This window comes from Salmo salar, chromosome ssa06, assembly GCF_905237065.1.
Source record: "Salmo salar chromosome ssa06, Ssal_v3.1, whole genome shotgun sequence".
NCBI lineage: Eukaryota > Metazoa > Chordata > Actinopteri > Salmoniformes > Salmonidae > Salmo > Salmo salar.
The window spans coordinates 20989296-21016291 of record NC_059447.1 but is presented as its reverse complement, the minus strand read 5'-3'; the positions used below and the strand labels follow the sequence as shown (position 1 = coordinate 21016291).

General features: G+C 45.4%; 1 protein-coding gene across 5 annotated transcripts in view; it reads left to right on the top strand.

The window, feature by feature from the left end:
- The window catches only part of septin9b (septin-9), a 125270-nt gene that overhangs the window by 47901 nt on the left and 50373 nt on the right, over nt 1-26996 (top strand). For 2 of the 5 annotated variants that reach the window (XM_045719945.1, XM_045719947.1), the window contains one exon: nt 23817-24569. The exons of 1 other annotated variant lie outside the window; for it this stretch is intronic. In XM_045719945.1, coding sequence (XP_045575901.1) covers nt 23817-24569 — 753 coding nt within the window. Of the gene's footprint in view, nt 1-5343; nt 5647-23364; nt 23481-23816; nt 24570-26996 lie in introns of those variants that run through there. 2 more of the 5 variants (XM_045719946.1, XM_014202870.2) reach the window with 2 other exon arrangements.

The following is a 26996-nucleotide window of genomic DNA, read 5'->3' as shown; positions in this document are numbered from 1 at the left end:
AACACACTCCCCTCTAACAGAGAGAATGTACCCTCATACACACTAACACACTCCCCTCTAACAGAGAGGATGTACCCTCATACACACTAACACACTCCCCTCTGACAGAGAGGATGTACCCTCACACACACTAACACACTCCCCTCTAACAGAGAGAATGTACCCTCATACACACTAACACACTCCCCTCTAACAGAGAGCATGTACCCTCACACACACTAACACACTCCCCTCTAACAGAGAGAATGTACCCTCATACACACTAACACACTCCCCTCTGACAGAGAGGATGTACCCTCACACACACTAACACACTCCCCTCTAACAGAGAGGATGTACCCTCATACACACTAACACACTCCCCTCTAACAGAGAGGATGTACCCTCATACACACTAACACACTCCCCTCTAACAGAGAGCATGTACCCTCACACACACTAACACACTCCCCTCTAACAGAGAGGATGTACCCTCATACACACTAACACACTCCCCTCTAACAGAGAGGATGTACCCTCATACACACTAACACACTCCCCTCTAACAGAGAGGATGTACCCTCATACACACTAACACACTCCCCTCTAACAGAGAGGATGTACCCTCATACACACTAACACACTCCCCTCTAACAGAGAGGATGTACCCTCACAGACAGTCTGTGAGCAGAGCAGGACAGGTCTAGTTAGTGATGTATTAATCTCCATAGCCACTGGGTCACCCTCAGTACTCAATCCCTGTATGCCTGTATTCTGTCGGTCTACTCTCTGGCTGCTTAGCCGTTGGTGGCCCCAGGCACTTTACACAGCTTACACTACGGAAACCACCAACAGAGTCTGGGCTTTAAAAGACTAGAATGGAAATTGTTGCTTCAGGCTTGTGACAGACTTTTGTAGGTGGAAGAATCTAATATAGGTAATTCAGTTTCTTACACATGCACCCAGACTCTTACACAGACTCTTACACAGACCCCATACCCAGACTCTTACACAGACTCTTACACAGACCCCATACCCAGACTCTTACACAGACCCCATACCCAGACTCTTACACAGACTCTTACACAGACCCCATACACAGACCCCATACACAGACTCCATACACAGACCCCATACACAGACCCCATACACAGACCCCATACACAGACTCATACACAGACTCTTACACAGACTCTTACACAGACCCATACACAGACTCCATACACAGACCCCATACACAGACCCCATACACAGACCCCATACACAGACTCATACACAGACTCTTACACAGACTCTTACACAGACCCCATACACAGACTCCATACACAGACCCCATACACAGACTCTTACACAGACCCATACACAGACCCATACACAGACTCTTACACAGACTCTTACACAGACCCCATACACAGACTCCATACACAGACTCATACACATACTCCATACACAGACCCCATACACAGACTCTTACACAGACCCCATACACAGACTCCATACACAGACTCATACACAGACTACATACACAGACCCCATACACAGACTCATTAACAGACTCTTACACACAAGCACACACTCACACACACACACACACACACACGCACACACGCACACACACACACAGAGAGAGAGAGAGAGAGAGAGGAAGTTCTCTTCCACTGACCATAGTGGTGCTGGAACAGGCTTGACCATAGTGGTGCTGGAACAGGCTCGACCATAGTGGTGCTGGAACAGGCTTGACCATAGTGGTGCTGGAACAGGCTTGACCATATTGGTGCTGGAACAGGCTTGACCATAGTGGTGCTGGAACAGGCTCGACCATAGTGGTGCTGGAACAGGCTCGACCATAGTGGTGCTGGAACAGGCTTGACCATAGTGGTGCTGGAACAGGCTTGACCATAGTGGTGCTGGAACAGGCTTGACCATAGTGGTGCTGGAACAGGCTCGACCATAGTGGTGCTGGAACAGGCTCGACCATAGTGGTGCTGGAACAGGCTCGACCATAGTGGTGCTGGAACAGGCTCGACCATAGTGGTGCTGGAACAGGCTCGACCATATTGGTGCTGGAACAGGCTCGACCATAGTGGTGCTGGAACAGGCTCGACCATAGTGGTGCTGGAACAGGCTCGACCATAGTGGTGCTGGAACAGGCTCGACCATAGTGGTGCTGGAACAGGCTCGACCATAGTGGTGCTGGAACAGGCTCGACCATAGTGGTGCTGGAACAGGCTCGACCATAGTGGTGCTGGAACAGGCTCGACCATAGTGGTGCTGGAACAGGCTCGACCATAGTGGTGCTGGAACAGGCTCGACCATAGTGGTGCTGGAACAGGCTCGACCATAGTGGTGCTGGAACAGGCTCGACCATAGTGGTGCTGGAACAGGCTTGACCATATTTGTCCTGGTCAGTTTGGCCCCTACACTCTATCAGAAAGTATTCACACCCCTTGACTTTTTACACATTTTGTTGTTACATATACATATATATATATATATATATATATATATATATATGTAACAACAAAATATATATATATTAATAAAAAATGAAAGCTGAAATGTCTTGAGTCAATAAGTATTCAACCCCTTTGTTATGACAAGCCTAAATAAGTTTAGGGTTAAAAATGTACTTAACAAGTCACATAATAAGTTGCATGGACTTACTCTGTGTTCAATAATAGTGTTTAACATGATTTTTGAATGACTACCTCATCTCTGTACCCCACACATACAATTACAATTATCTGTAAGGTCCCTCAGTTGAGCAGTGAATTTCAAACACAGATTTAACCACAAAGACCAGGGAGGTTTTCCAATGCATCGCAAAGAAGGGCACCTGTTGGTAGATGGGTAAAAAAAAGCAGCCATTGAATATCCCTTTGAGCATGGGGAAGTTATTAATTACACTTTGGATGGTGTATCAATACACTCAGTCACTTCAAAAATACGGGCGTCCTATGTTGCTGGAGAAGAAGGAAACCGCTCAGGGATTTCATCATGAGGCAAATGGTGACTTTGGTGCAAATCCAATACAACACATTACTGAGTACCACTCTCTATATTTGCATGCATAGTGGTGGCTGCATCATGTTATGGGTATGCTATGGGGAGTTTTTCAGGATAAAAAAATAAATGTAATAGAACTAAGCACAGGCAAAATCCTAGAGGAAAACTTGGTTCAGTCTGCTTTGCACCAGACACTGGGAGATGAATTTACCTTTCAGCAGGACAATAACCTAAAACACAAGGCCAAATCTACACTGGAGTTGCTTACCAAGACAGGGAATGAGTGGCCGAGTTGCACTTTTGACTTAAATCTACTTGAAAATATATGGCAAGACCTGAAAACGGTTGTCTAGCAATGATCAACAAAAAATTTGACAGAGGTTGAAGAATTGTATAAAGAATAATGGGCAAATGTTGCACAATCCGGGTGTGGAATAAGTGATAATGCCGGAAAAGCCGGTGTTTGGAGGATATATTGGGTCGGCAAACCGTGCCAATATCTCCTCCAAACTCCAGCTTCTAGGGCATTATCACTTATATACAACAGGTTACCAACATATTACAATAATGATTGACATATTTTCATTAAAAATGTTATTTTGATGAATGTATTCATACTATTTCATCGTTCCACAGGATATAGTCCCGAAACAAATTTTGGGTTGCTACCCAAACCGGCTGGTCGTTCGTTCTATTGGTTTGGTTACCAGGGACGCGACCCAGTCATTTAGTCTTTTTGTTCTGTATTTATGGACACGACCCAGTCGTTCGTTCTAAATGTTCCATTGCCATTCTGGCTGCAACATTATTTTACCTTGCTTGCTAGCTAGCCAACTATGGCTAACTTACTGTCAAACAGTGCAGATAATAACAACAGATAATAACAACAGTAACAACATTTGTTTAAGCTGTTTTCTAGTGACATGTATTTGGATACAGCCATAACAATGAGCTAATGAGGCGAAATTTCGCCTGGCATAGAAAATGTGCTCTCTCGTTAGGACACTGTTGTTCAGAGGAGCTAGCCAACAACACAGCTAACACAATAACTTCAAACTGAAGCTAGAAAGACTACAAACTAGCTGCACTTCGTTTCGTTTTACCTTTTTTCAATTGACATTTCTTTGTATATATCCATAAAAATGATGCCAGCTGATTCATGATTTCGTTTGGCTGAGGACGCTGCCTGTCTCTCTCTCTCATCCCGACTCCCGACCCCTACACGTTCATTACTATGGGACAGTTGGAGATCGAATTTGAATATTGAAACAATGTTTCAAATGTCGGAGAAACAGACAGTAAGGTTTATACAAATCTCCGCTGTTGAAAATGAAACTATATGCTTTTTATAGTGGAGATCAAATGCATAACTTCCCTGCCTGGGCTGATGAGACAGTGGATTGCACAGTCAGATGGAATAGAGTAAATAGGCATTTTAATGTCATAGATTTTGCCGGTGGTACTTGTGGAATAGACACCGGCTGGAATGCGCTTTTAACCAATCAGCATTCAGGATTAGACCCACCCGTTTTATGAAAGCTCTCAGAGACTTACCCAGAAAGACTCACAGCTGCAATCGCTGCCAAATGTGATTCTAACATGTATTGACTCAGGGGGTTGAATACTTATCTAATCAAGGTATATTAGTGTTTCATTTTTAATACATTTTTTACAAATGTTGGAATTTCCTTCCACTTTGACATTACGGAGTATTTTGTTTAGATCGTTGAAAAAACAAAACAATTACATCCATTTAAATCCCACTTTGTAACACGACAAAATGTGGAAAATTTAAGGGGTGTGAATACTTTCTGAAGGTACTGTATATTTCCATCAACTGTTTTTATTTTCCTCACAGCATTGCATACAGAGAATCTGTATTGCTTCAAAGTTGTGTTCCTTGCTTCAAACTTGTGTATATTTACAGTTAGTGTATACTTGTGGAAGATAAAACAGATGAGTCTACCCATGAGTATGTGCACACGTGTGAGTGATCGTTTTTGCTCATGGGTGTGTGCACACGTGTGAGTGATCGTCTTTGCTCATGGGTGTGTGCACACGTGTGAGTGATCGTCTTTGCTCATGGGTGTATGCACACGTGACTGGTGAATGTGCATGTCTTCTAATGTGTGTGAGTGTGCGTCTGTATGAAGAGTGGTTGTGATACATCTTCACTAGCAGGAATAACACAGGACTAAATACAGGCAGAGACCACTGGAAGAAAAGCAAGAGAGAGGGAAAGGGAAGGAGTAGGGAGGGAAGGAGGGAAGGAAGGAGGGAGGAAGAAAGAGAGAGCGAGAGAGAGAGAACTGGAGAGAGTGAGAGAGAGGGCGTGGGGGGTTGTCATCGCTCTCTCATTCCAAGCTCTGCAGCAACAACAGCAGCTCTGAAAGTGGAAGAGGGAGGAGGAGGACGAGAAGAGAGGGAGGAAAAAAAGTTGGTGCTTTAAAAGAGGGAATCTTGGATCAGTGAACTGCTACCTCTGTCTGCCCCCCCCCCTGCATGGGCTCCTAATTTGGGATTTGTTTAAAGCGGGAGACAGCGTCTGGGAGACTTTGCCTTGCTTGGGAATAAGGGATTCCTGCTCCCTCAGATTCAACCACAAAATGTCTGATTCCGCTGTCAATGCTCACTTGGAAGGAATCCTATCAGACTTTGAAGGTTAGTCTTCTCTTTCTGGACTCTTCTTCTCCTCTTTTTCTGTCTTTCTGTCTTTTCTTTACTGCTCTTTTAGGGAAGATCTTCAGTCCTGCCATGCGGACACATCATATCCAAACTTTGTATTATATATTTTTCTTTGAGAGTTCTATATGTTAAATGTGGGTATTGAAATGGAACATTACATTTGGAATTCTGCCTTTTCAACTTTTCAACTGCTTCTTCAGGTCAACTATTCTCTGTCTTTCTCTCTCTTTCTGTAGCTGCTGTGAGCTGCGTGTGTGTCAGCCATGGAGGTCATGTGGGCATATGGTGTGTGAGAGAGTGTTCAGTTCAGAGCACAGTGTGCCATTGATTTAGCAGCTCTTTATAAGGCTCTCTTAAGGCACTGGACGACCGGCAGGGGAACTCAGAAAGAGAGAGAGAGAGAGAGAAACTTGGCTTTTTACTGCTCTTTATTGATACATTCTCACTACAAAAACACTAATCAAATCAAACTATTTGTGGAGCAAATTTCCTACAGGGGATACAGAGTAGTACCTCCAGTGAAACCTCCCTCCACCCCTAGCAAGAGAGAAGGAGAGGGAAAGAGAGAGATCCCTTTAAAAGAAACTCAGCAACTGACCACAGCTGTGAGAGTAACACCTGGCTCTCTTCTCCCTCCCCCATCCCACCACCACCGTCCCCACCTCTCTCTTTCCCTACATCCCTCCCTCCTTTTTAGGAGCTTTCTTCCCCTTTTCATCTCTCTGCCCCTGGCACAGATTCCCTCTGTCATCCCTCTCCTCCATCTCCTTCTCTTCCTCTCTCAGCACCTCGTCCATCCTCTGTACGTCTCCCCAGCCGTGGGCTTTACTGACAGGCTGACACCTCTCCCATGTCCGTGTCTGCCTGCGTACTTCACAAGCACATGCCCGTTAGGCACGCATCCACACTTGTCCAGAGCCGATCCCTGTCAACACCAGGTATCTAGTGGTATGTGCTGTGTGCTCACTGCTCACTCCCTGTAACTGCCTGCTGCAACCAGTGGCATACTGATTTCAGTTTCTGAAGAAAGACTGAACACAAACAATAGTTGAGATGAAGGAAAGGAATACAGGAAGAGGAGAAGAAATGATGAGGAAAGTGAAGAAAAGATGTCAGATGCTGACTGGAATGCTGTCAAAGTGATTGTATAAGTCTGTGTTAAAAACATTTTTCTTTCGGTTGTTGTCAAAGCTAATGGGCTACTGTCTTTCATTTCCAGTAGTGTGGGATGCCTCCTGATTTGGGAATACTGAATACATGACTGTGTCCCAGTGTTTTGTGTCACAGCTCAATTATGCAGAACGTGTGTGTGTGTGTGTGTGTGTGTGTGCTTCACTCTCCGATGTCTGTGACGTGATAAACACAAAGGAGAGATAGAAAGAGAGGTGTCTCTGACTGTCACTACTGTATGAGGTTAAATGTGTCACTCTTCCATACGGTCATCCTAACTCAGGGGTCTCCAACCCTGTTCCAGGAAAGCTATCCTCCTGTAGGTTTTTGTTCCAACCCCAGTTGTAACTAAACTGGTTCAGTTTGTCAACCAGCTAATTATTAGAATCAGATGTGCTAGATTAGGGTTGGAGTGAAAACCTAAAGGATGGTAACTATCTGATGCTGGGGTAGTAGGAGACTCAGAGGACAGGGTGCTGTGGTAGTAGGAGACTCAGAGGACAGGGTGCTGTGGTAGTAGGAGACTCAGAGGACAGGGTGCTGTGGTAGTAGGAGACTCAGATGACAGGGTACTGTGGTAGTAGGAGACTCAGAGGACAGGGTGCTGTGGTAGTAGGAGACTCAGAGGACAGGGTGCTGTGGTAGTAGGAGACTCAGGGGACAGGGTGCTGTGGTAGTAGGAGACTCAGAGGACAGGGTGCTGTGGTAGTAGGAGACTCAGAGGACAGGGTGCTGTGGTAGTAGGAGAATCAGATGACAGGGTGCTGTGGTAGTAGGAGACTCAGAGGACAGGGTGCTGTGGTAGTAGGAGACTCAGAGGACAGGGTTTTGTGGTAGTAGGAGACTCAGGGGACAGGGTGCTGTGGTAGTAGGAGACTCAGAGGACAGGGTGCTGTGGTAGTAGGAGACTCAGAGGACAGGGTGCTGTGGTAGTAGGAGACTCAGAGGACAGGGTGCTGTGGTAGTAGGAGAATCAGAGGACAGGGTGCTGTGGTAGTAGGAGACTCAGAGGACAGGGTGCTGTGGTAGTAGGAGACTCAGAGGACAGGGTGTTGTGGTAGTAGGAGACTCAGAGGACAGGGTGCTCCCACAGCCTGGTGATGACCTCAGCTATGACCTCATCCTGACACAACCCTGGGTCTACTGACCAGGCCACTGGGGCCTTCAGCTGTTCTCAACTCAAACAAGTGTGTCCTGCTTTGTTTGATAAAAGCGGTCTGGTGTGACTCAGTTGGTAGACCATTGGTGGTGGGTTGGATTCCCGCTGTGGCCACCCATACGAAAATGTTTGCATGCATGACTGTAAGTCGCTTTGGATTTAAATGTCTGCTAAGTGGCAGACATTGTGAATTAGAATGTATTCTACCTATTTATTTTATTTTATTTCACCTTTATTTAACCAGGTAGGCCAGTTGAGAACAAGTTCTCATTTACAACTGTGACCTGGCCAAGATAAAGCAAAGCAGTTCGGCACATACAACACAGAGTTACACATGGAATAAACAAACACACAGTCAATGATACAGTAGAAAAGTCTATATACAGCATGTGCAAATGAGGTAGGATAAGAGAGGTAAGGCAATAAATAGGCCATGGTGGAAAAGTAATTACAATATAGCAATTAAACACTGGAATGGTAGATGTGCAGAAGGTGAATGTGCAAGTAGAGATACCGGGGTGCAAAGGAGCAAGATAAATAAATAAATAAATAAATACAGTATGGGGATGAGGTAGATTGGATGGGCTATTTACAGATGAGCTATGTACAGGTGCAGTGATCTGTGAGCTGCCCTGACAGCTGGTGCTTAAAGCTAGTGAGGGAGGTAGAGTCTCCAGCTTTAGTGATTTTTGCAGTTCGTTCCAGTCATTGGCAGCAGAGAACTAGAAGGAGAGGCGGCCAAAGGAGGAATTGGCTTTGGGGGTGACCAGTGAGATATACCTGCTTGAGCACGTGCTACGGGTAGGTGCTGCTATGGTGACCAGTGAGCTGAGATAAGGCGGGGCTTTACCTAGCAGAGACTTGTAGATGACCTGAAGCCAGTGGGTTTGGCGACGAGTTTGAAGCGAGGGCTTCAACCAACATTTGAATATGTGAGTTTGTGCTCTATTGAAGGGGCTCTTAGGTTGATCTTATGCTCTGATGTCCTGTAGTTGGCCGGTGCGATCACTCACAGGCCGGTGCGATCTATGCCCGCGCCCTGCAGTTGTCCAGCTGGGTTGAGCATCCAGCAAAGACGGGTTGTGCCAGCCATAAGAGAGCGACGCTCTCCAGTCCGGAGCCTCCAGCGACGCTCTCCAGCCCGGAGTCTTCAGCGGCGGCCTGCAGCCCAGAGTCTTCAGTGGCGGTCGGCAGTTCAGAGCCTCCGGCGATGATCCACGGTCTGGTTCCTCCGGCGACACCGAAGCGGGGGGATCAGCGGGCGGTGTGGGGGCTATGCCCCGAACCAGAGCCGCCGCCAAGTATAGATGCCCACCCGGACCCTCCCTATAGGTTCAGGTTTGCAGCCGGGACTCCGCACCTTTGGGGGGGGGGGTACTGTCACGCCCTGACCTGAGAGAGCCATTTTTCTCTGTTCAGTTAGGTCAGGGTGTGATATGGGGTGGGCATTTTATGTATTTTATTTCTATGTTTTGGCCAGGTATGGTTTCCAATCAGAGGCAGCTGTCTATCATTGTCTCTGATTGGGAACCATACTTAGGCAGCCCTTTTTCCGTCCTTGAGTTGTGGGATATTGTTTTGGTGTAGCTGCCTTTGAGCAGCCCCAGAACGTCACGTTTCTTTCTGTTTATCCTGTTTATTGTTTTGTTCTGTTTCACTTCTAAATAAAGTATGTGGAATTACCGGCACACTGCGCCTTGGCTTACTTATGACAGGGAGTTTGAGGACAGTGATCGTGACAGTAGTACCGCTGCTGAAGATGGCAGCCACCTCAGGAGAACAGCAATGATTTAGGAATAGTCTTCGTAAACAAACTAGAGTTCAACTTTAATGTAGGTCCCACTTTGCCTGTCTACCCATTTACATCACTCCAGCCAAACTGACCTTTCTTCTCCACTATGAGTCTGGATTTGCTTCCTTCCACTACAATTTCTAGAATGCGAACACTTTCTGGACGTTCTGATTGGTCCCAGAAACCGAGTGGTTGCTCCAGAGCCGGCCTACATGATGACGTTATTCACTTTGATACTCTGACTGGTTAGATTTGTTAGAGACGATCCAATCGGTGATGAATTTGATTTGTACATTTTGAAGTCACACAAACGACCTCAAGGCTGCCAGTTTCAGACGGAATGTATGTCATGATCGATAGAGCAGAGGAATCCATGGAGGGTGAGGGGTCAGGCAAGGTCCCACTGCTCCAGAGCCGTGGAGTGAAGTAGTTCCCATCCACCACCCCCCTCCCCCCACACACACATCCACCAACCCACGCACGCACGCACGCACGCACGCACGCACGCACGCACGCACACACACACACACACACACACACACACTCTCTCTCTTTCTTACTGTCTTTTACATTCTGAGGGCGTTTAGGCAGTGAGAGGAAATTCCAGAGAGCGAGAGAGCAGATTTCTGTGGTGGGTGAAATTGTTTGGGTAGACAGAGGAGGAGTGGATATCCACACACAGCCTGGCATCTCTTCTCTTTACAGAGGAGGAGTGGATATCCACACACAGCCTGGCCTCTCTTCTCTTTACAGAGGAGGAGTGGATATCCACACACAGCCTGGCCTCTCTTCTCTTTACAGAGGAGGAGTGGATATCCACACACAGCCTGGCCTCTCTTCTCTTTACAGAGGAGGAGTGGATATCCACACAGCCTGGCCTCTCTTCTCTTTACAGAGGAGGAGTGGATATCCACACAGCCTGGCCTCTCTTCTCTTTACAGAGGAGGAGTGGATATCCACACAGCCTGGCCTCTCTTCTCTTTACAGAGGAGGAGTGGATATCCACACAGCCTGGCCTCTCTTCTCTTTACAGAGGAGGAATGGATATCCACACAGCCTGGCCTCTCTTCTCTTTACAGAGGAGGAGTGGATATCCACACAGCCTGGCCTCTCTTCTCTTTACAGAGGAGGAGTGGATATCCACACAGCCTGGCCTCTCTTCTCTTTACAGAGGAGGAGAGGATATCAACACACAGCCTGGCCTCTCTTCTCTTTACAGAGGAGGAGTGGATATCCACACACAGCCTGGCATCTCTTCTCTTTACAGAGGAGGAATGGATATCCACACAGCCTGGCCTCTCTTCTCTTTACAGAGGAGGAGTGGATATCCACACAGCCTGGCCTCTCTTCTCTTTACAGAGGAGGAGTGGATATCCACACAACCTGGCATCTCTTCCCTTTACAGAGGAGGAGTGGATATCCATACAGCCTGGCCTCTCTTCTCTTTACAGAGGAGGAGTGGATATCCACACAGCCTGGCCTCTCTTCTCTTTACAGAGGAGGAGTGGATATCCACACAGCCTGGCCTCTCTTCTCTTTACAGAGGAGGAGTGGATATCCATACAGCCTGGCCTCTCTTCTCTTTACAGAGGAGGAGTGGATATCCACACAACCTGGCATCTCTTCCCTTTACAGAGGAGGAGTGGATATCCATACAGCCTGGCCTCTCTTCTCTTTACAGAGGAGGAGTGGATATCCACACAGCCTGGCCTCTCTTCTCTTTACAGAGGAGGAGTGGATATCCACACAGCCTGGCCTCTCTTCTCTTTACAGAGGAGGAGTGGATATCCACACAGCCTGGCCTCTCTTCTCTTTACAGAGGAGGAGTGGATATCCACACAGCCTGGCCTCTCTTCTCTTTACAGAGGAGGAGTGGATATCCACACAGCCTGGCCTCTCTTCTCTTTACAGAGGAGTGGATATCCACACAGCCTGGCATCTCTTCTCTTTACAGAGGAGCAGAGGAGCTTCAGTGCCTGCCCTGCTCTCAGCTTTAACCCTCTCCTCACTGCCAATGTAGTAGAAGTTGGCAGTGAGGAGAAGTAGAAGTTGCCACTGATTCAGGGTTAGATATACTCTTATCTCCATTAAAGGTTCAGGTCAGTATTGGAGGTAAAACAATCTGATCTTAGATCATTCTTTAAGTACTTATTTTGTGTTCCACTAATGGTTGATATGAATAACACAAGTGGTTACTTTATGTCATCATATGACAGTCAGTTCTTAGCTATGTTATGCTTTGGGCTATCCCCTCCCCTCAGGAAGTATTCCCTCAGCCTGCAGTACAAGCCTATGCTACCATGACAACTACATGAAGGGGCGACCTCTTTTTATAGGCTCAGTTTCTGACAGGCAGGGCAGAAATTAGACCAGAGGTAGAGATCCAAGGTTGCATCCCATATGGCATCCTCCTATTTGCTATTTAGTGCACTACTTTTGACCGGGGCCCATAGGGAATAGGGTGCCATTTGGGACATACATCAAGTCTTTCACATACTGTAGAAACCCAGAATTAAGCAAAGTGTGATTTAGCTGTGGTTGTTTTCTCTGAATACCCCTCAGTTGGTTAGTGTACGTTATATAACCTAAAACATGTCTTCTGAACATCCCATATCTAGAGGGGATTGTTAGAATGTATGGGAGCTACAGAATCCGACACATTCTGGGTGGTTTTCAACAGGGAGGAAGGATCAGTGTCTGAGACGGTCTAATCAGACAGCTTTTCAGGACACAAAGTGGAATTAAACCCTTGTGCTCTATGATGATTCGCGTTAATGGGATGACCAATCATGTCCAGTAAAAACGCATTGAGAAGGCATTGAAAACGTATTGTTAACGTGATTGATTGCTCAATCTTTTTAACTGCTTCCCAAGGCATTTCATCTGGCATTTTGAATCTGACCTGCACAATGCATTACAAAGCAAGCCCACTCAAATACTGGTTTCCCAACTTAACTATTACATTTTGTGCCAATCTGTCATTGTTCTGCACAGTAGCTTCCCTGACCCCACTCTATTAGAGAACCCCATTGGAGGACAGCACAGGAAGTGTCCCCTGCCAGGAGCTGAAAGGCCAACCAGCCGTCTCCGTCCTTATCTGCCCTATCAGTTCACCTCTCACGGCTAACACAGGTGTCCTGCCTCTGCCACCGTGCTGTGTGTGTTGTAGCTGGAGGCTACTGGAACCTACTGCTGGGGTCACTCCCAGGCAGGGAGAACATAGCAGGCCTTTGTATGTTTTCAGCTACCGCTCTTTGTTATTCTCCCTGTAGAACATGTGGAGTGTAACTTATACTCTGCCCACATACACACACAGACACACACACACACACACAGAACAAAGAACACACACGCCCGCCCAGCCAAGCCAAGCCGTGGCTTCTTGAGTTATCACCAGCCTTCAACATACAACAAAGCAATGAAAGACTTCCCTTTTCTTTTAGCTAATATGAACTTTTCCTGCTCGAGTTGGAGAGTGTGTTTGACAACTGTAATGGACACCTTTTGGAGAGGGATGTGATGTAGCCTTGATGAGGTGAGTTTGGCCGGTAACATTTTCTATGAGTGCTATCACATGGCATTAGAAAAGCACTTATAAGGCATTATATGTGTGTGCATTGAGAAGGAATAGGCACAACTCTCACTCATGCTCATACAATATTTTGGGTTGTACCTCATCTCACGCTGGTTGAGGCCCTTCTTTTCCTCTCTGTTATGTGTATGTGTCTCATAGAAAGAGTTGGCCTTATTTCACTGGAACCTGAGAGGAGGAGAGAGAGACAAGAGAGAGAGGAGAGGAGAGAGAGAGAGAGCGGAGGAGAAAGGAGAGAGAGGAGAGAGAGAGAGGAGGAGAAAGGAGAGAGAGGAGAGAGAGGAGAGAGGAGAGAGAGGAGAGAGAGAGGGGAAGGAGAAGAGAGATGAGAGAGAGGAGGAGAGAGAGAGGAGGAGAAGAGAGGAGAGAGAGGAGAGAGAGAGGAGGAGAAGAGAGGAGGAGAGAGGAGAGAGAGGAGGAGAGACGAGAGGGAGAGTAGGAGAGAGGAGGGAGGAGAAGAGAGGAGAGAGAGGAGAGGGAGGAGAGAGAGGAGGAGAAGAGAGGAGAGAGAGAGGAGAGAGGAGAGAGAGAGTAGGAGAGAGGAGAGAGAGAGAGGAGGAGAGAGGAGGATAGAGGAGAGGGAGGAGAGAGAGAGGAGAGAGAGAGAGGAGAGAGAGGAGAGAGAGGAGAGAGAGAGAGGAGAGAGAGAGAGGAGGAGAGAGGAGGAGAGAGAGTACAGAGGAGAGATAGAAGGAGAAAGGAGAGATAGGAGATAGAGGAGGAGAAAGGAGAGAGAGAGAGGGGAGAGAGAGAGGAGAGAGGAGGAGATAAAGGAGGAGAAAGGAGAGAGAGGAGAGGGAGAGCGGAGAGAGAGGAGAGAGAGAGGAGAGAGAGGAGGAGAGAGGAGAGAGAGAGGAAAGGAGAGAGAGCGGAGAGAGAGGAGAGAGAGAGAGGAGAGAGAGGAGAGAAAGGAGGAGAGAGGAGAGAGAGGAGAGAGAGAGGAGAGGAGAGAGAGAGCGGAGAGAGAGGAGGAGAGAGGAGAGAGAGAGCGGAGAGAGAGGAGAGAGAGGAGAGGAGAGAGAGAGCGGAGAGAGAGGAGAGAGAGGAGAGGAGAGAGAGAGCGGAGAGAGAGGGGAGAGAGAGGAGAGAGAGGAGAGAGAGAGAGAGGAGAGAGAGGAGAGAGAGGCGAGGCTGAGGCCCTCATTTTCCTCTCTATTATGTGTAAGTGTCTCATAGAAAGAGTTGGACTTATTTCACTGGAACCTGTGTGAATTCAACAGGTATCAGGATCAGTACTGATCTAGGCTGAGAGTAGGAGTTCTCACCCGCACCGACCTGTCCACTTTGTTGAGGGTCAAGGGTCACACACCATTGTCTTCTCTGACACTCTCAGCTGTAAAAAGGGCACAATTGGCCAATCACAGATCAGAATCTGCATGTTGTGCAACATCTACTGATCATTCAGACCCCTTGAATTTGCCTCAATATTTCTAATAAACTGTGAGGAGCACATTGGTCATGAGGACTTTAACTGTACTCTTCTGCTCCTTCTGGCTGACAATCAGCTGATCACGTGGTGGGTGCCTTTATCAAATCAAATCAAATGTTATTTGTTACATGAGCCAAGTACAACAGGTGTAGACCTTACAGTGAAATGCTTACTTACAGGCCCTTAACCAACAACGCTTTAAGAAGTTTCAAGGAAAAAAAGTGATAAGTGAAAAATAGCTGTTCAGGAGTCTTATTGCTTGGGGGTAGAAGCTGTTTAGAAGCCTCTTGGATCTAGACTTGGTGCTCCGGTACAGCTTGCCGTGCGGAAACAGAGAGAATAGTCTTAAGAGAACAGTTTTAAGACAGGCTAAGAACAGGGTGGCTGGATTCGTTGACAATTTTTAGGGCCTTTGACACTGCCTGGTATAGAGGTCCTGGATGGAGAGAAGCTTGGTCCCAGTGATGTACTGGGTCTTGTGTCTTGCGGTCGGAGGCCGAGCAGTTGCCATACCAGGCAGTGATGCAACCAGTCAGGATGCTCTCGATGGTGCAGCTGTAGAACCTTTTGAGGATCTGAGGATCCATGCTAAATCTTTTCAGTCTCCTGAGGGGGAATAGGCTTTGTTGTGCCATATTCACGACTGTCTTAGTGTGTTTGGGAAACAAGTCATTATTTTATTTTTTTGTACTTTTTTTACCCCTTTTTCGTGATATCCAATTGGTAGTTACAGTCTTGTCCTATCGCTGCAACTCCCGTACGGACTCAGGAGAGGCGAAGTTCGAGAGCCATGCGTCCTCCAATACACGACTCTGCCAAGCTGCACTGCTTCTTGACACACTGATTGCTTAACCTGGAAGCGAGCCGCACCAATGTGTCGGAGGAAACACCGTACAGCTGGCGACCGAAGTCAGCGTGCATGCACCCCGGCCGCCACAGCAGTCGCTAGAGCATGATGGGACAAGGACATCTCAGCCGGCCAAATCCTCCGCTAACCCGGACGACGCTGGGCCAATTGTGTGCCGCTTCATGGGTCTCCCGGCCGTGGCCGGCTCCGACACAGCCCGGGATCAAACCCAGATCTGTAGTGACGCCTCAAGCACTGCAGTGCCTTAGACCACTGTGCCACTCGGGAGGCCCTGGAAAACAAGTTTTAAGACAGGCTAAGAGAGAAGAGTGGGGAGAGGATAAGAGAGAGAGAGAGAGAGAGAGAGAGATTGACAAACAAACCCAAACATAGGCAAAGTCTTGCCGGCTCCGACACAGCCCGGGATCAAACCCAGATCTGTAGTGACGCCTCAAGCACTGCAGTGCCTTAGACCACTGTGCCACTCGGGAGGCCCTGGAAAACAAGTTTTAAGACAGGCTAAGAGAGAAGAGTGGGGAGAGGATAAGAGAGAGAGAGAGAGAGAGAGAGAGAGAGAGAGAGAGAGAGAGAGAGAGATTGACAAACAAACCCAAACATAGGCAAAGTCTTCTCATACCAATTAGGATCTGGCTAAAAATACTTGGATCAGTTATAGAACCCATTGCCCTTTATGGTTGTGAGGTCTGGGGTCCGCTCACCAACCAAGAATTCACAAAATGGGACAAACACCAAATTGAGACTTTGCATGCAGAATTCTGCAAGAATATCCTGTGTACAACGTAAAACACCAAATAATGCAAGCAGAGCAGAAGTAGGCCGATACCCACTAATTATCAAAATCCAGAAAAGACCACCTAATCACCCAACCACCTAAAAGGAAGCGATTCCAGAACCTTCCATAACAAAGCCATCACCTACAGAGAGATGAACCTGGAGAGGAGCCCCCTAAGCAAGCTGGTCCTGGGGCTCTGTTCACAAACACAAACAGACCTCACAGAGCCCCAGGACAGCAACATATTAGACCCAACCAAATCATGAGAAAACAAAAATAAATAAAAAATATATAATTAAGAGAAGACCGGCTATGTGCACACTGCCCACAATATGAGGTGGAAACTGAGCTGTACTTCCTAACCTCCTGCCAAATGTATGACCATATTAGAGACACGTATTTCCCTCAGATTACACAGATATACAAGGAATTTGAAAACAAATCCAATTTTGATGAACTCCCATATCTATTGGGTAAAATACCACAGTGTGCCATCACAGCAGCAAGACATGTGACCTGTTGCCTCAAGAAAAGGACAACCAGTGAAGAACAAACACCATTGTAAATACAACCCATATTTATGTTTATTTATTTTCCCTTTTGTACTTTAACTATATTTGCACATAATATTCTTTTGGAACTCTTGTGAGTGTAATGTTTATTTCACTTTTGTTTATTATCTACTTCACTTGCTTTGGCAGTGTTTGCATATGTTTTCCATGGCAATAAAGCCCTTAAATTAAATTGAATTGAATTGAGAGAGGGGGAGAGAGAGAGGTAGAGGTAGAGGTAGAGAAAGGTAGAGGAAGGTAAAGAGGTGAATAAAATAAAGACCAGAGTTGACATTTGGTCCTCATTATAATTATCTAGCTGTTGCTAGGAGGCTTGTGATCACTGTTATCTCATTGATACTGTACAGCTCCTGATAAAGACTCTTTGAGGCTTCACACGCCTTTGTCCTTGAGCTGGGAAACATACAGACAAGCTGACATGGAGGCACCACACACACACACTGGCATGCAAACACATAAACACATACTATACACAGTCCCCCTCTCGCTCTCTCTCTCTCTCTCTCTCTCTCTCTCTCTCTCTCTCTCTCTCTCTCTCTCTCTCTCTCTCAGTTCCCCTCCTGCAGTATTGTGTGAGTATAACACAGTAGTGATTTAGGGGCCAGTGGCTGAGATGTGCGTCAGAGCCTCAGTGAGCCAGGCTCCAACCCCTCAGTGTTTACCTTACTACACAGGGGGAGAGGGCCACACACACACACACACACACACACACACACACACACACACACACACACACACACACACACACACACACACACACACACACACACACACACACACACACACACACACAGAGCTGAGAGTGCCTGTGTCTCCTGTCTGTCTGTAGGGCCTCCAGACAGCTGGTGCCTCTCTTACCACAGATCCGAACACACACACACACACACACACACACACACACACACACACACACACAGCTCCCTTCTCTTTTGTCCTCCCCTAACACCACTACACCCAGACTGGTCATTACATCAGTCACAATATCTGTTGGTTGGATCCTCAACACTGTGAAGACTGTCGCAACAAATGTAGACCCTGGTATGGTGCTGGAGATAATGAATATGAGGTTAACAAGTGGTTAAGTGTCCCTTTAAATGGCACTTTTGTGTTGTGGATCTACTATATTCTTTGAGTTGAGATGATTCCTCTTTTTACTGTTAAGTGGACTGAAAGAGGCTACACAAGACTAACCATAGAATTAGGAATTAGAATGCTAATCATTTAATAGGATCTCTATGGGACTAACTACTGTAACTATTCATCCTTGCTTCAAGTAATTTCTGTTATTTCTGTTATGTAAGTATGACTTCATCAGGGATGTTGTTTTAGTCTCTTCCTTATTTCCTGTTGAATCACTGTATCTAAACGGCTTTATATGTCTCATAAAGCATTATATCAGCCATATCTACAGGTAGATGAAATTTCATGGTCCATTTTGTTCATGCCATTTTGTCTTAGAAGTGTTCTTTGTGACATCACTGGTCTAGATCTGTGTTTTTCTAGATCTGTTAGGCAGGATCAGCCGTAGCATCAGGTGGTTAGTCAGCTGTGGTAGCAGATCTGGTATATGTTTGTTTGTAGCATGGGCCACATGGATTAGTCCTTATCTCGATCCAGATGCATGACTCTCCTTATCACGGGGCGGCAGGTAGCCTTGCGGGTTAAGAGCGGCGGGCCAGTAATCGAAAGTTCACTGGTTTGACTCCCCGAGCCAGCAAGGTGGAAAAATCTGCTGTTCTACCCTTGAGCAAGGCAGTTAACCCCCAACAACTGTGCCGATGACGTGGCTGCAGCCCCCTGCACCACTCTGATGGATTAAATGCAAAAGACACATTGCAGTTGAATGCGTTCAGTTGCGCAACTGACTACCGTAATTTCCGGACTATTGAGCGCACCTGAATATAAGCCGCACCCACTGAATTGAATTTTTTTTTTTTTTTTGAACATAAATAAGCCGCACATGTCTATAAGCCGCAGGTGCCTACCGGTACATTGAAACAAATTAACTTTACACAGGCTTTAACGAAACACGGCTTGTAACAAAAATAAATAGGCTTTAATGAAACACGGCTTGTAACAAAAATAAATAGGCTTTAACGAAACACGGCTTGTAACAAAAAAAAATAATTAGCAGTAAACAGTAGCCTACCAAGAAAGTCATTGGTCACTATCTTCCTCCTCCTGTGCACTGAAACCACTGAAGTCATCTCCTTTCAAAAAAAATTGAAAGCGGGAAAAATCCATATATTAGCCGCGTCATTGTTTAAGCCGCGAGGTTCAAAGCGTGGGAAGTTGCGGCTTATAGTCCGGAAATTACGGTAGGTATCCCTTTTCCACTAGCATGGCTGTCAGTGAACTGTAATACACTGTAGGCACATCAGGACAGCCTCTGTCTCTCCTCAAAGCTGGTCAGAATTATATGGATCAGCTGAGACCATTGGGTTTGTATTCATAAAGCGTCTCCGAGTAGGAGTGCTGATCTAGGATCAGTTACCCCCCATACATTAATTGTAATGTAAAAGGCTAAACTTATTCTAGATCAACGTTTCTACTCTAAGACGCTTTATGAATATAGGCTGGAAGCTGTTATTCATGTGGTGCACCAGGTTAGTTATCCCCACTCCTCCGGATCCCAGGTGTACTACTATGTGATTGATCATCTTATTGGCTTCCCAAACTGGTTTTCAACAGGATATGGGGGATTCTTTCCAGGAACTCACTTTCAAAAGACCAGTTCTTTAATGTTAGTGCAGATGTAGGAAAATAGATGGAGAGACTGAGGTCATTTTATACTATTGAGATACAGCCTTAACAACACAGCACTCTCTATCACACTCATCATCAGGCCACTATCTTGGGTTGAGTTCATTAATCACCAAACGGTAGAAAACGGATTGAAACATTGTGGGACTACCTAGACTTGTCCAATATGAAGCGCTCATATTTGTTCCCCATTGCAAAAAAATATTCTAACGCTGTGCCCCAATGAACAAATACTAATTAGCATTGATTTTGCTGATAGCTTGAGGAAAGTTTTACTTACAGTGATTGTGATGTGGTTGTCTTGGCTGAATTAATGCACTGGATAAGAGCATCTGCTGAATGACCAAAATGTAAAATGTAAACACGGCCCTGCTGACAGTGGGCCAGATCCCTCTTCTTGTCTCAGGGAGGAAACCTAATCCCTGTTTGTAACAGTTGGCCATCAGTCACCTGGCCGCACCTCGCTGGCATGCCCAGGGCGGACCACTATTAGCCAGGGAGCGCTGGGATAAAGCCAGCCATTGTCCGGGACCATGGGTCCAAAGTACCTGGAGAGCCCGGAGTGCTAACAGACCTGGAATGCCAATCTGTTGATAACCGTCAACCAGCTGAGATTTCCTATATCTATACAGCAGGTTAGAGGGAGTTTAGAGGAGCCAGTGAGACTCAGTCTTGTTTAAGCAGACACACCATTTTTATATCACAAAAATATCCAAAATGCATCCTGAAAAATGTTACTCCTCATTTTGGTCTCTTTCCTCAGTGGAATTAAACTATTTCTGAACTGTTGCCAAGTTCAGCTATTACACCCAGAATTCTGTGTCAAACACCATCAATAGTACAGCATCTGTCATGTATCTACTCACACATCTTTACATCTTGATGTAGCCCTGCCTAAACTGCAGCCAGCATGGCTTTTATTCAGTAATACCACACAAAAACCTGATAAAAAGAACCAAGTGTGTGAAATAGTGTACTCCATAAGGGGGTCTATTACCCCCATGCTGCTCCCTGGCTTGGGGCCTTCTGAGTGGGGAAGATGCTGGCGCTGGCTGGGTTGTTTATTTGGGAGCTCCAGGGCCCTAGTCCGGAGGAGCAGAGGTTAGCCAGGTGTCGCAACCTCCAAACTGACACGAAACCAATGGAACCCCATATGGTATGCAGGGTTGGGGAGTAACTAATTACATGTAATCTGTTACATGTCAGGGGTTACAAAAACAGTTACTGTAATCCGTTACGTTACCAGCAAAAATATTGTAATCAGATGACAGATACTTTTGAAAAACTAGGTGATTACTTTGAGGATTACTTTTAAATTCAGAAAGAAAATCTTTGACACTTCTCTGTTTTTCAATGATATTCAAATCAGCATTGAAAACATTTAAGATTGTTCCACCTGAGCGAGTCTGACCACAAGTCAGGGGTTGATGACACACCAAATGGGTTTGATTGTGGGAAAAGAGCAGAAAGAGGCTTTTGTAGGCTACAGTTCAAGCTATCTCTTCCAATGGTGCGACTGCTGTTGGCATCCAAAGATTATCCAACTTGCATAAACGCTTGGAGGTAAGGATGATAGCAGCGGTTTAGTCTACGGCGATACAGATATCACTTGTTATTATTGGTCAAAGCATGCCATTCCACAAGCCAGCATTTATTTATCAACTGGAATCAATGAGCCCAATCAGTCCTCCATGACAACAAAATCATAAACAACAGAGTAGGGCTGGCTAATATGTCCTTAGTTTGGGGGTTATGCTCTGGTAAAACAATGTGGCTAATCTATACTGATAGACTTTGGTTTTTAATGTAAGGATATCATTTAATCATATTATTATATGTAGTATAATAACAAACAAACCCATAAAGTAAAATTTTACATCCATATATGGCCAGCTATGTAAACTTGAACATTGATTTATCCTGAAATAGATGTCGTTCAATTGGTAACGTACATGTTTGTCTTCTTCTAATGCATTTTAACGTGAAAGTAATCTAAAAGTAACTTAATGAAATCAGATTACATTACCGAGTTTGGGTAATCCAAAAGTTACTTTACTGATTCCACTTTTGGACAGGTAACTTGTAACTGTAACGGATTACATTTAGAAAGTAACCTACCCAACCCTGACTGTACGGCTGTAAGGCCAACTTAGAAACACAACAGAAACATAACAACAACAACAACTGGAAACAATAAGTCCCAGGTCCCAAATCGTTTTACCTGGGACTCATTGCACTACTAGCCTGGCTCCAGATCTGCCAGTGCTTTAGCCAACTCCCCTGTCTACCTTGGTTAGTTAAGGCATCCTGTTGATATGCAGAACTCAGTGTTTGCTAATGGAATAATAAATTGAATTTGGCATGGCTGACACTTAAATAGCATAAGAATGCTCTGACTATAGCTAGCTTTCAAGGATAATTTTATAAAGATTATAGCATGAAACTGTCTGGGCAAAAGCCCTGTGTGTGTGTGTGTGTGTGTGTGTGTGTGTGTGTGTGTGTGTGTGTGTGTGTGTGTGTGTGTGTGTGTGTGTGTGTGTGTGTGTGTGTGTGTGTGTGTGTGTGTGTGTGTGTGCAAATGGGGGTGGTTGGGTGTGTGATGATGCTTAATTTATTTGAAGCGTGAAGATATTTCACTAGAAATCAGAATGCTGAAGAGTGCGTAGGATACTATTTCTAGTGAGCTGGGCTAGACTAATATTGGTCCTTCTATTGTAGAAACGTAATTACTAAAGAGATTACTAAAGAAATTACTAAAGATAATTATATTATAATCAGCTTCAGGTTTTACTATAAATGTAAGTGTGCCATGTGACCAACACATGATGCACGTCACACCCATAGATGGTATATATAAAGGTCCTAACCATAGATGGTATATATAAAGGTCCCACCCATAGATGGTATATATAAAGGTCCTAACCATAGATGGTATATATAAAGGTCCCAACCATAGATGGTATATATAAAGGTCCTAACCATAGATGGTATATATAAAGGTCCCAACCATAGATGGTATATATAAAGGTCCCACCCATAGATGGTATATATAAAGGTCCTAACCATAGATGGTATATATAAAGGTCCTAACCATAGATGGTATATATAAAGGTCCTAACCATAGATGGTATATATAAAGGTCCTAACCATAGATGGTATATATAAAGGTCCCACCCATAGATGGTATATATAAAGGTCACACCGTTAGCCAACCTGTTGCTGCTTATCTATTTTATTCGTTGATAGAACCGCGTTTTTATTCAATGGGCAGAATTGAACAGAATTTGAGTATTTTTTTATTGAAAAATACCTGCTGATTCCTCACAATTTATGGGCAGGGCGAGCGCAGGGGTGTATTCATTACGCCGATTCTGTTGTAAAATGTTTTATAATATTTAACAGAAACCGTTTACTCCAAACAGAAACAGTTTACTCCAAAAGTTTTGCAACGAAACCTAGAGTTTCCATTGGACAAATTCAGGTAGGTCCCGCCATGTTTCGGTCCGTTTGCTTCCATTTGTTCTTAACCCGTAAACGGTTTCCGTCATAAGAGGTAATGAATACACCCCCCGCTCTGTGGTTGTTTGAACAGTGTGCGCATCGGTTTGTTGTGAGTCAGTCACGTTTTCAGTGAAGGAACGCTAAATAACTAAATCGCAATGATGAAAAAATATGTGAAGCGTATTAAATCAGGTAATGAACGGACTTTCCCTGTTAATATTTTAGTTTCATTGGGATTCCGTAGGGTTTTTGTTTTATGTGACACAGTGATTCCGTTTTCAACTTGATTTTTGAATAGCGTTCCTCAAACACTTTAGAAATCAAATTGTAGGCATACAATTTTTTCCAAGAGATGAATCAAAATCTGAAACGCTTTCCCCTCTTGTATGTTGGTAGCCTTTGTGATTGTGATATATACTGATGCATATCTTGATGTTTATTAATCCATTCATTATATTACTTGATTAATTTACAAGGCAACACAATTCGTCTGTGTTGACTGACCACAACATGTCTTCTCTTTTCCAGCACTAAAGAGGTCGTTTGAGGTGGAGGAGTCTGACGTCTCCATCAACCCCTCCCCTCTGTCCCGTAAGACCAACCTCCGCTCCTCCACCTCCAGCCAGCGAAGCTTCCACGACCTGGGCTCCTCCCGCAACTCTGACTACCCCTCCAGAACCTCACCTTCTGACTCCAACCCCTGCTCTCCCAAAACCAACCTGAGACGCATGGAGCTGTCCGGGGGCGTGGTAGGAGGTCGTGCCCTGGATACAGCCTACACCCGCCGGACCGAGATCTCCATTGAGGTGTCGTCCAAGCAGATTGACAGCTCGCCCAGCCCAGGTATCGCCCGCTTCGGCCTGAAGAGGCCCGAGGCCCAGAGCCTTGGTTCTCGAGCCGGAGTCCTCCCAGAGAGCTCCACCAGCTCCAGCTCCAGCTCGGCACACAGACGGGCAGAGATCTCCCTCTCTCGGCCCCACGAGCCCCCCGGGGCACCCAGGAGGGGGGACTCCCAGCCTCCCTCAGCCACCCGGATCCCTGACCCCCCTCAGAGGAGGACCGACCCCACCATGGCCAGTCCTGTCGAGGGCCTTACTTCCAGGAGACCCGAGATGCCTGTCTTCCGACAGCCAGAGATGGCAGCACCACCTCCGGTCAGGGTGGTGGAGAACAACAGCCACCCCGCAGCGCCCAGTGGCCCCCTGCCCAGCCTGGTGGAGCCCAGGAGTGAGAGGACACAGCCCCCGGTCAGCGAGACACCCGTCGTCAGACCTATAGAGAGTAAGTCAATCTAATTCTATGTCTGACACATCTATGCATTAGTCTCTAATGCTTGTTCATTTCACCTCTGTGTGCTCTCTCTATTTTGAAGACTGTATTTCACAACTGCTCTGTGCTGAGAGAGAATGTAGAGAAAGTAAGAAGTACACACTTGTTTTTTTAAAGTTCAGGGGTTGCTCCTTTGATTTGATCAGAATCATTTGTGTTGTAGAAGGTCAATTGCATTTGTTTTCAGTGCTCACACCCTTTCAAGACAGTTTAGATACACAATCTGTCTTATTTGACATGTGAATAGTCACCTTTTACTCAGACAAAGTGCAGCCGAACTCTGCAAGGTGACAGTACCATTACAGATGGTTTCTCATGAGCTCTTGCTGCTGTGCTGTCTGGATGTCTGACTGGGAATATTGGGCAGAGTAATGATGAGGATCCCAGCTGAGGCCCAGCAGTAAAAATGGGCTCAGCCAGTCAGTCAGTCAGTCAGCTAGCCAGCCAGCCAGCCAAGTTTAGTGTACTCTAACCATTACATCCGGCCCTCATGAAGGACTGAATTGAAGCAGACAGAGGTTGACATAGCTGTGAATTGTGAAACTGAACTATACATGATGTGGTACTCCCTTGGTTTTCATTTCAGATATTCCTGGAAGTGATGTTTTTACAGGGTAGACTCCGGTGTTAAGAATGCAGTAAAGTAGTGGTTGTGTTTCATAGTTCCTGGTCTATACTTCAGCTATGTCCTGTGTAGACATGCAGTAAAGTCCTTCTGTAAAGATGGATCATTCAAAACCAGAATGATAGATAGCCTTCCTTTCCTCTGTCTAACCTGACCTAGCCTTGAGCTTTTTGGGGTTTGAACTAGAGTTGAGTGATATGGCCACATTCATATAGCTATAAATTGACTTAGGGCTGGGCGATATGGCCAGAATATCACATCGCAGTATTTTTGACGGTATTTGACGGTATTTTAGGTTTTTGAATAATACAAGTTCTAAATATGCTTTTGAGTAATTCATGACACTAGGGTGACAACAAATACATTATACGGGATTTCAATGGGGCTTTCTCCATTTATACTCCAAACAAAAATACTTTTTAGCATTTTCATCAATTTCTGCACTTTTTACTATAATTTCCCCACTGTGACTCTAGTAGCAAATGGAATAAACTATAAAAACACACATTATTCACATAGGAGTTGCGTATCACATTTAACAAACCAAACATACTGTTACAGAAGGTCAAGAAACTCAAACCGGTCCGTGCATCATTACCGGTGTGTGTATATAGTAAAATACGGTATACCACCCAGCCCTAAATTGACTGAATGAATAGGATAATGATAAATTGAAAGATACATTTATAACATGAATGTGAACCACTGCTTTTTTAATTGACTCTTTCAAGGTAGACTTCGAGATTTTGGCAATGAGATCCTTAATCTACTTCCCCAGAGTCAGGTGAATGCTGGATACCATTTTTATGTCTCTGCTTGTAGTTTGATGGAAGTTGCTAACTAGCACTAGCGCAATTGCTAACTAGTGTTAGCACAATGACTGGAAGTCTATGGGTATCTGCATTTTCTTGCAAACCTACCTCTAACTTATTTAATATTGGACACAGAGGCATAAAAATGGTATCCAGGAATTCGTGGGTCTCTGGGGAACTAGATACAATCCCGAAGTATCCCTTTAAACTACTACTACTAGTGTGATGGCTGTAACCATCTATTGTCCCATTAACAATCACCCATATTAACAAACTGAATTTATTTCAAACTTCACATTTCTCTAGTAGGGCCCTACGTTATACGTTATTTATCGTAATGAACGATATTAGTGAAATACCCACGCTAAGTGGTTGGTGTTAATCATTTGTGGTTTATAGTCCCAGCTCTAGTTTGAACTTTGAAGCACAGTGACTAATGGTAGAAGTATGCTGTGGTGTGAAGGGCTGGTGTACGTCCCAAATGGCACCCTAATTCCCTATGAAATACACTAGTTTTGACGAGCCCTATGGGCCCAGCTCAAAAGTAGTGCACAAATTAACATAGTAGGGTGTCACTTGGGACACAGCCATGGTTAGCAAAGCCTTGAGATAAAAGAAGAACATTCTGTGGTGCTTTTTCCTAAGTCATATGTCATAATTTTAGATGTTTCTGGGGAAAAGTACCTGTCATCCTACTGTGGCTAGGAACTGTGCACTAAGAACTATGACTATGATTCAGGCATACCAAACCTTCGGCCCATCCAGTTTTAAAGATGAAAAGGGCAATGAAGTCAATGTTATTTCGGCTTCCGATTTGCCTTTTGTCAAATCACCACAAAAGCCTCAGATGGGACTGTTTCAACTTGAAGGGTCAGGGAGGTATGAGTGAGGTCATGAGTGTATGAGTACAGATGATGCAATGTTGACATTGTGGGGGCTTGA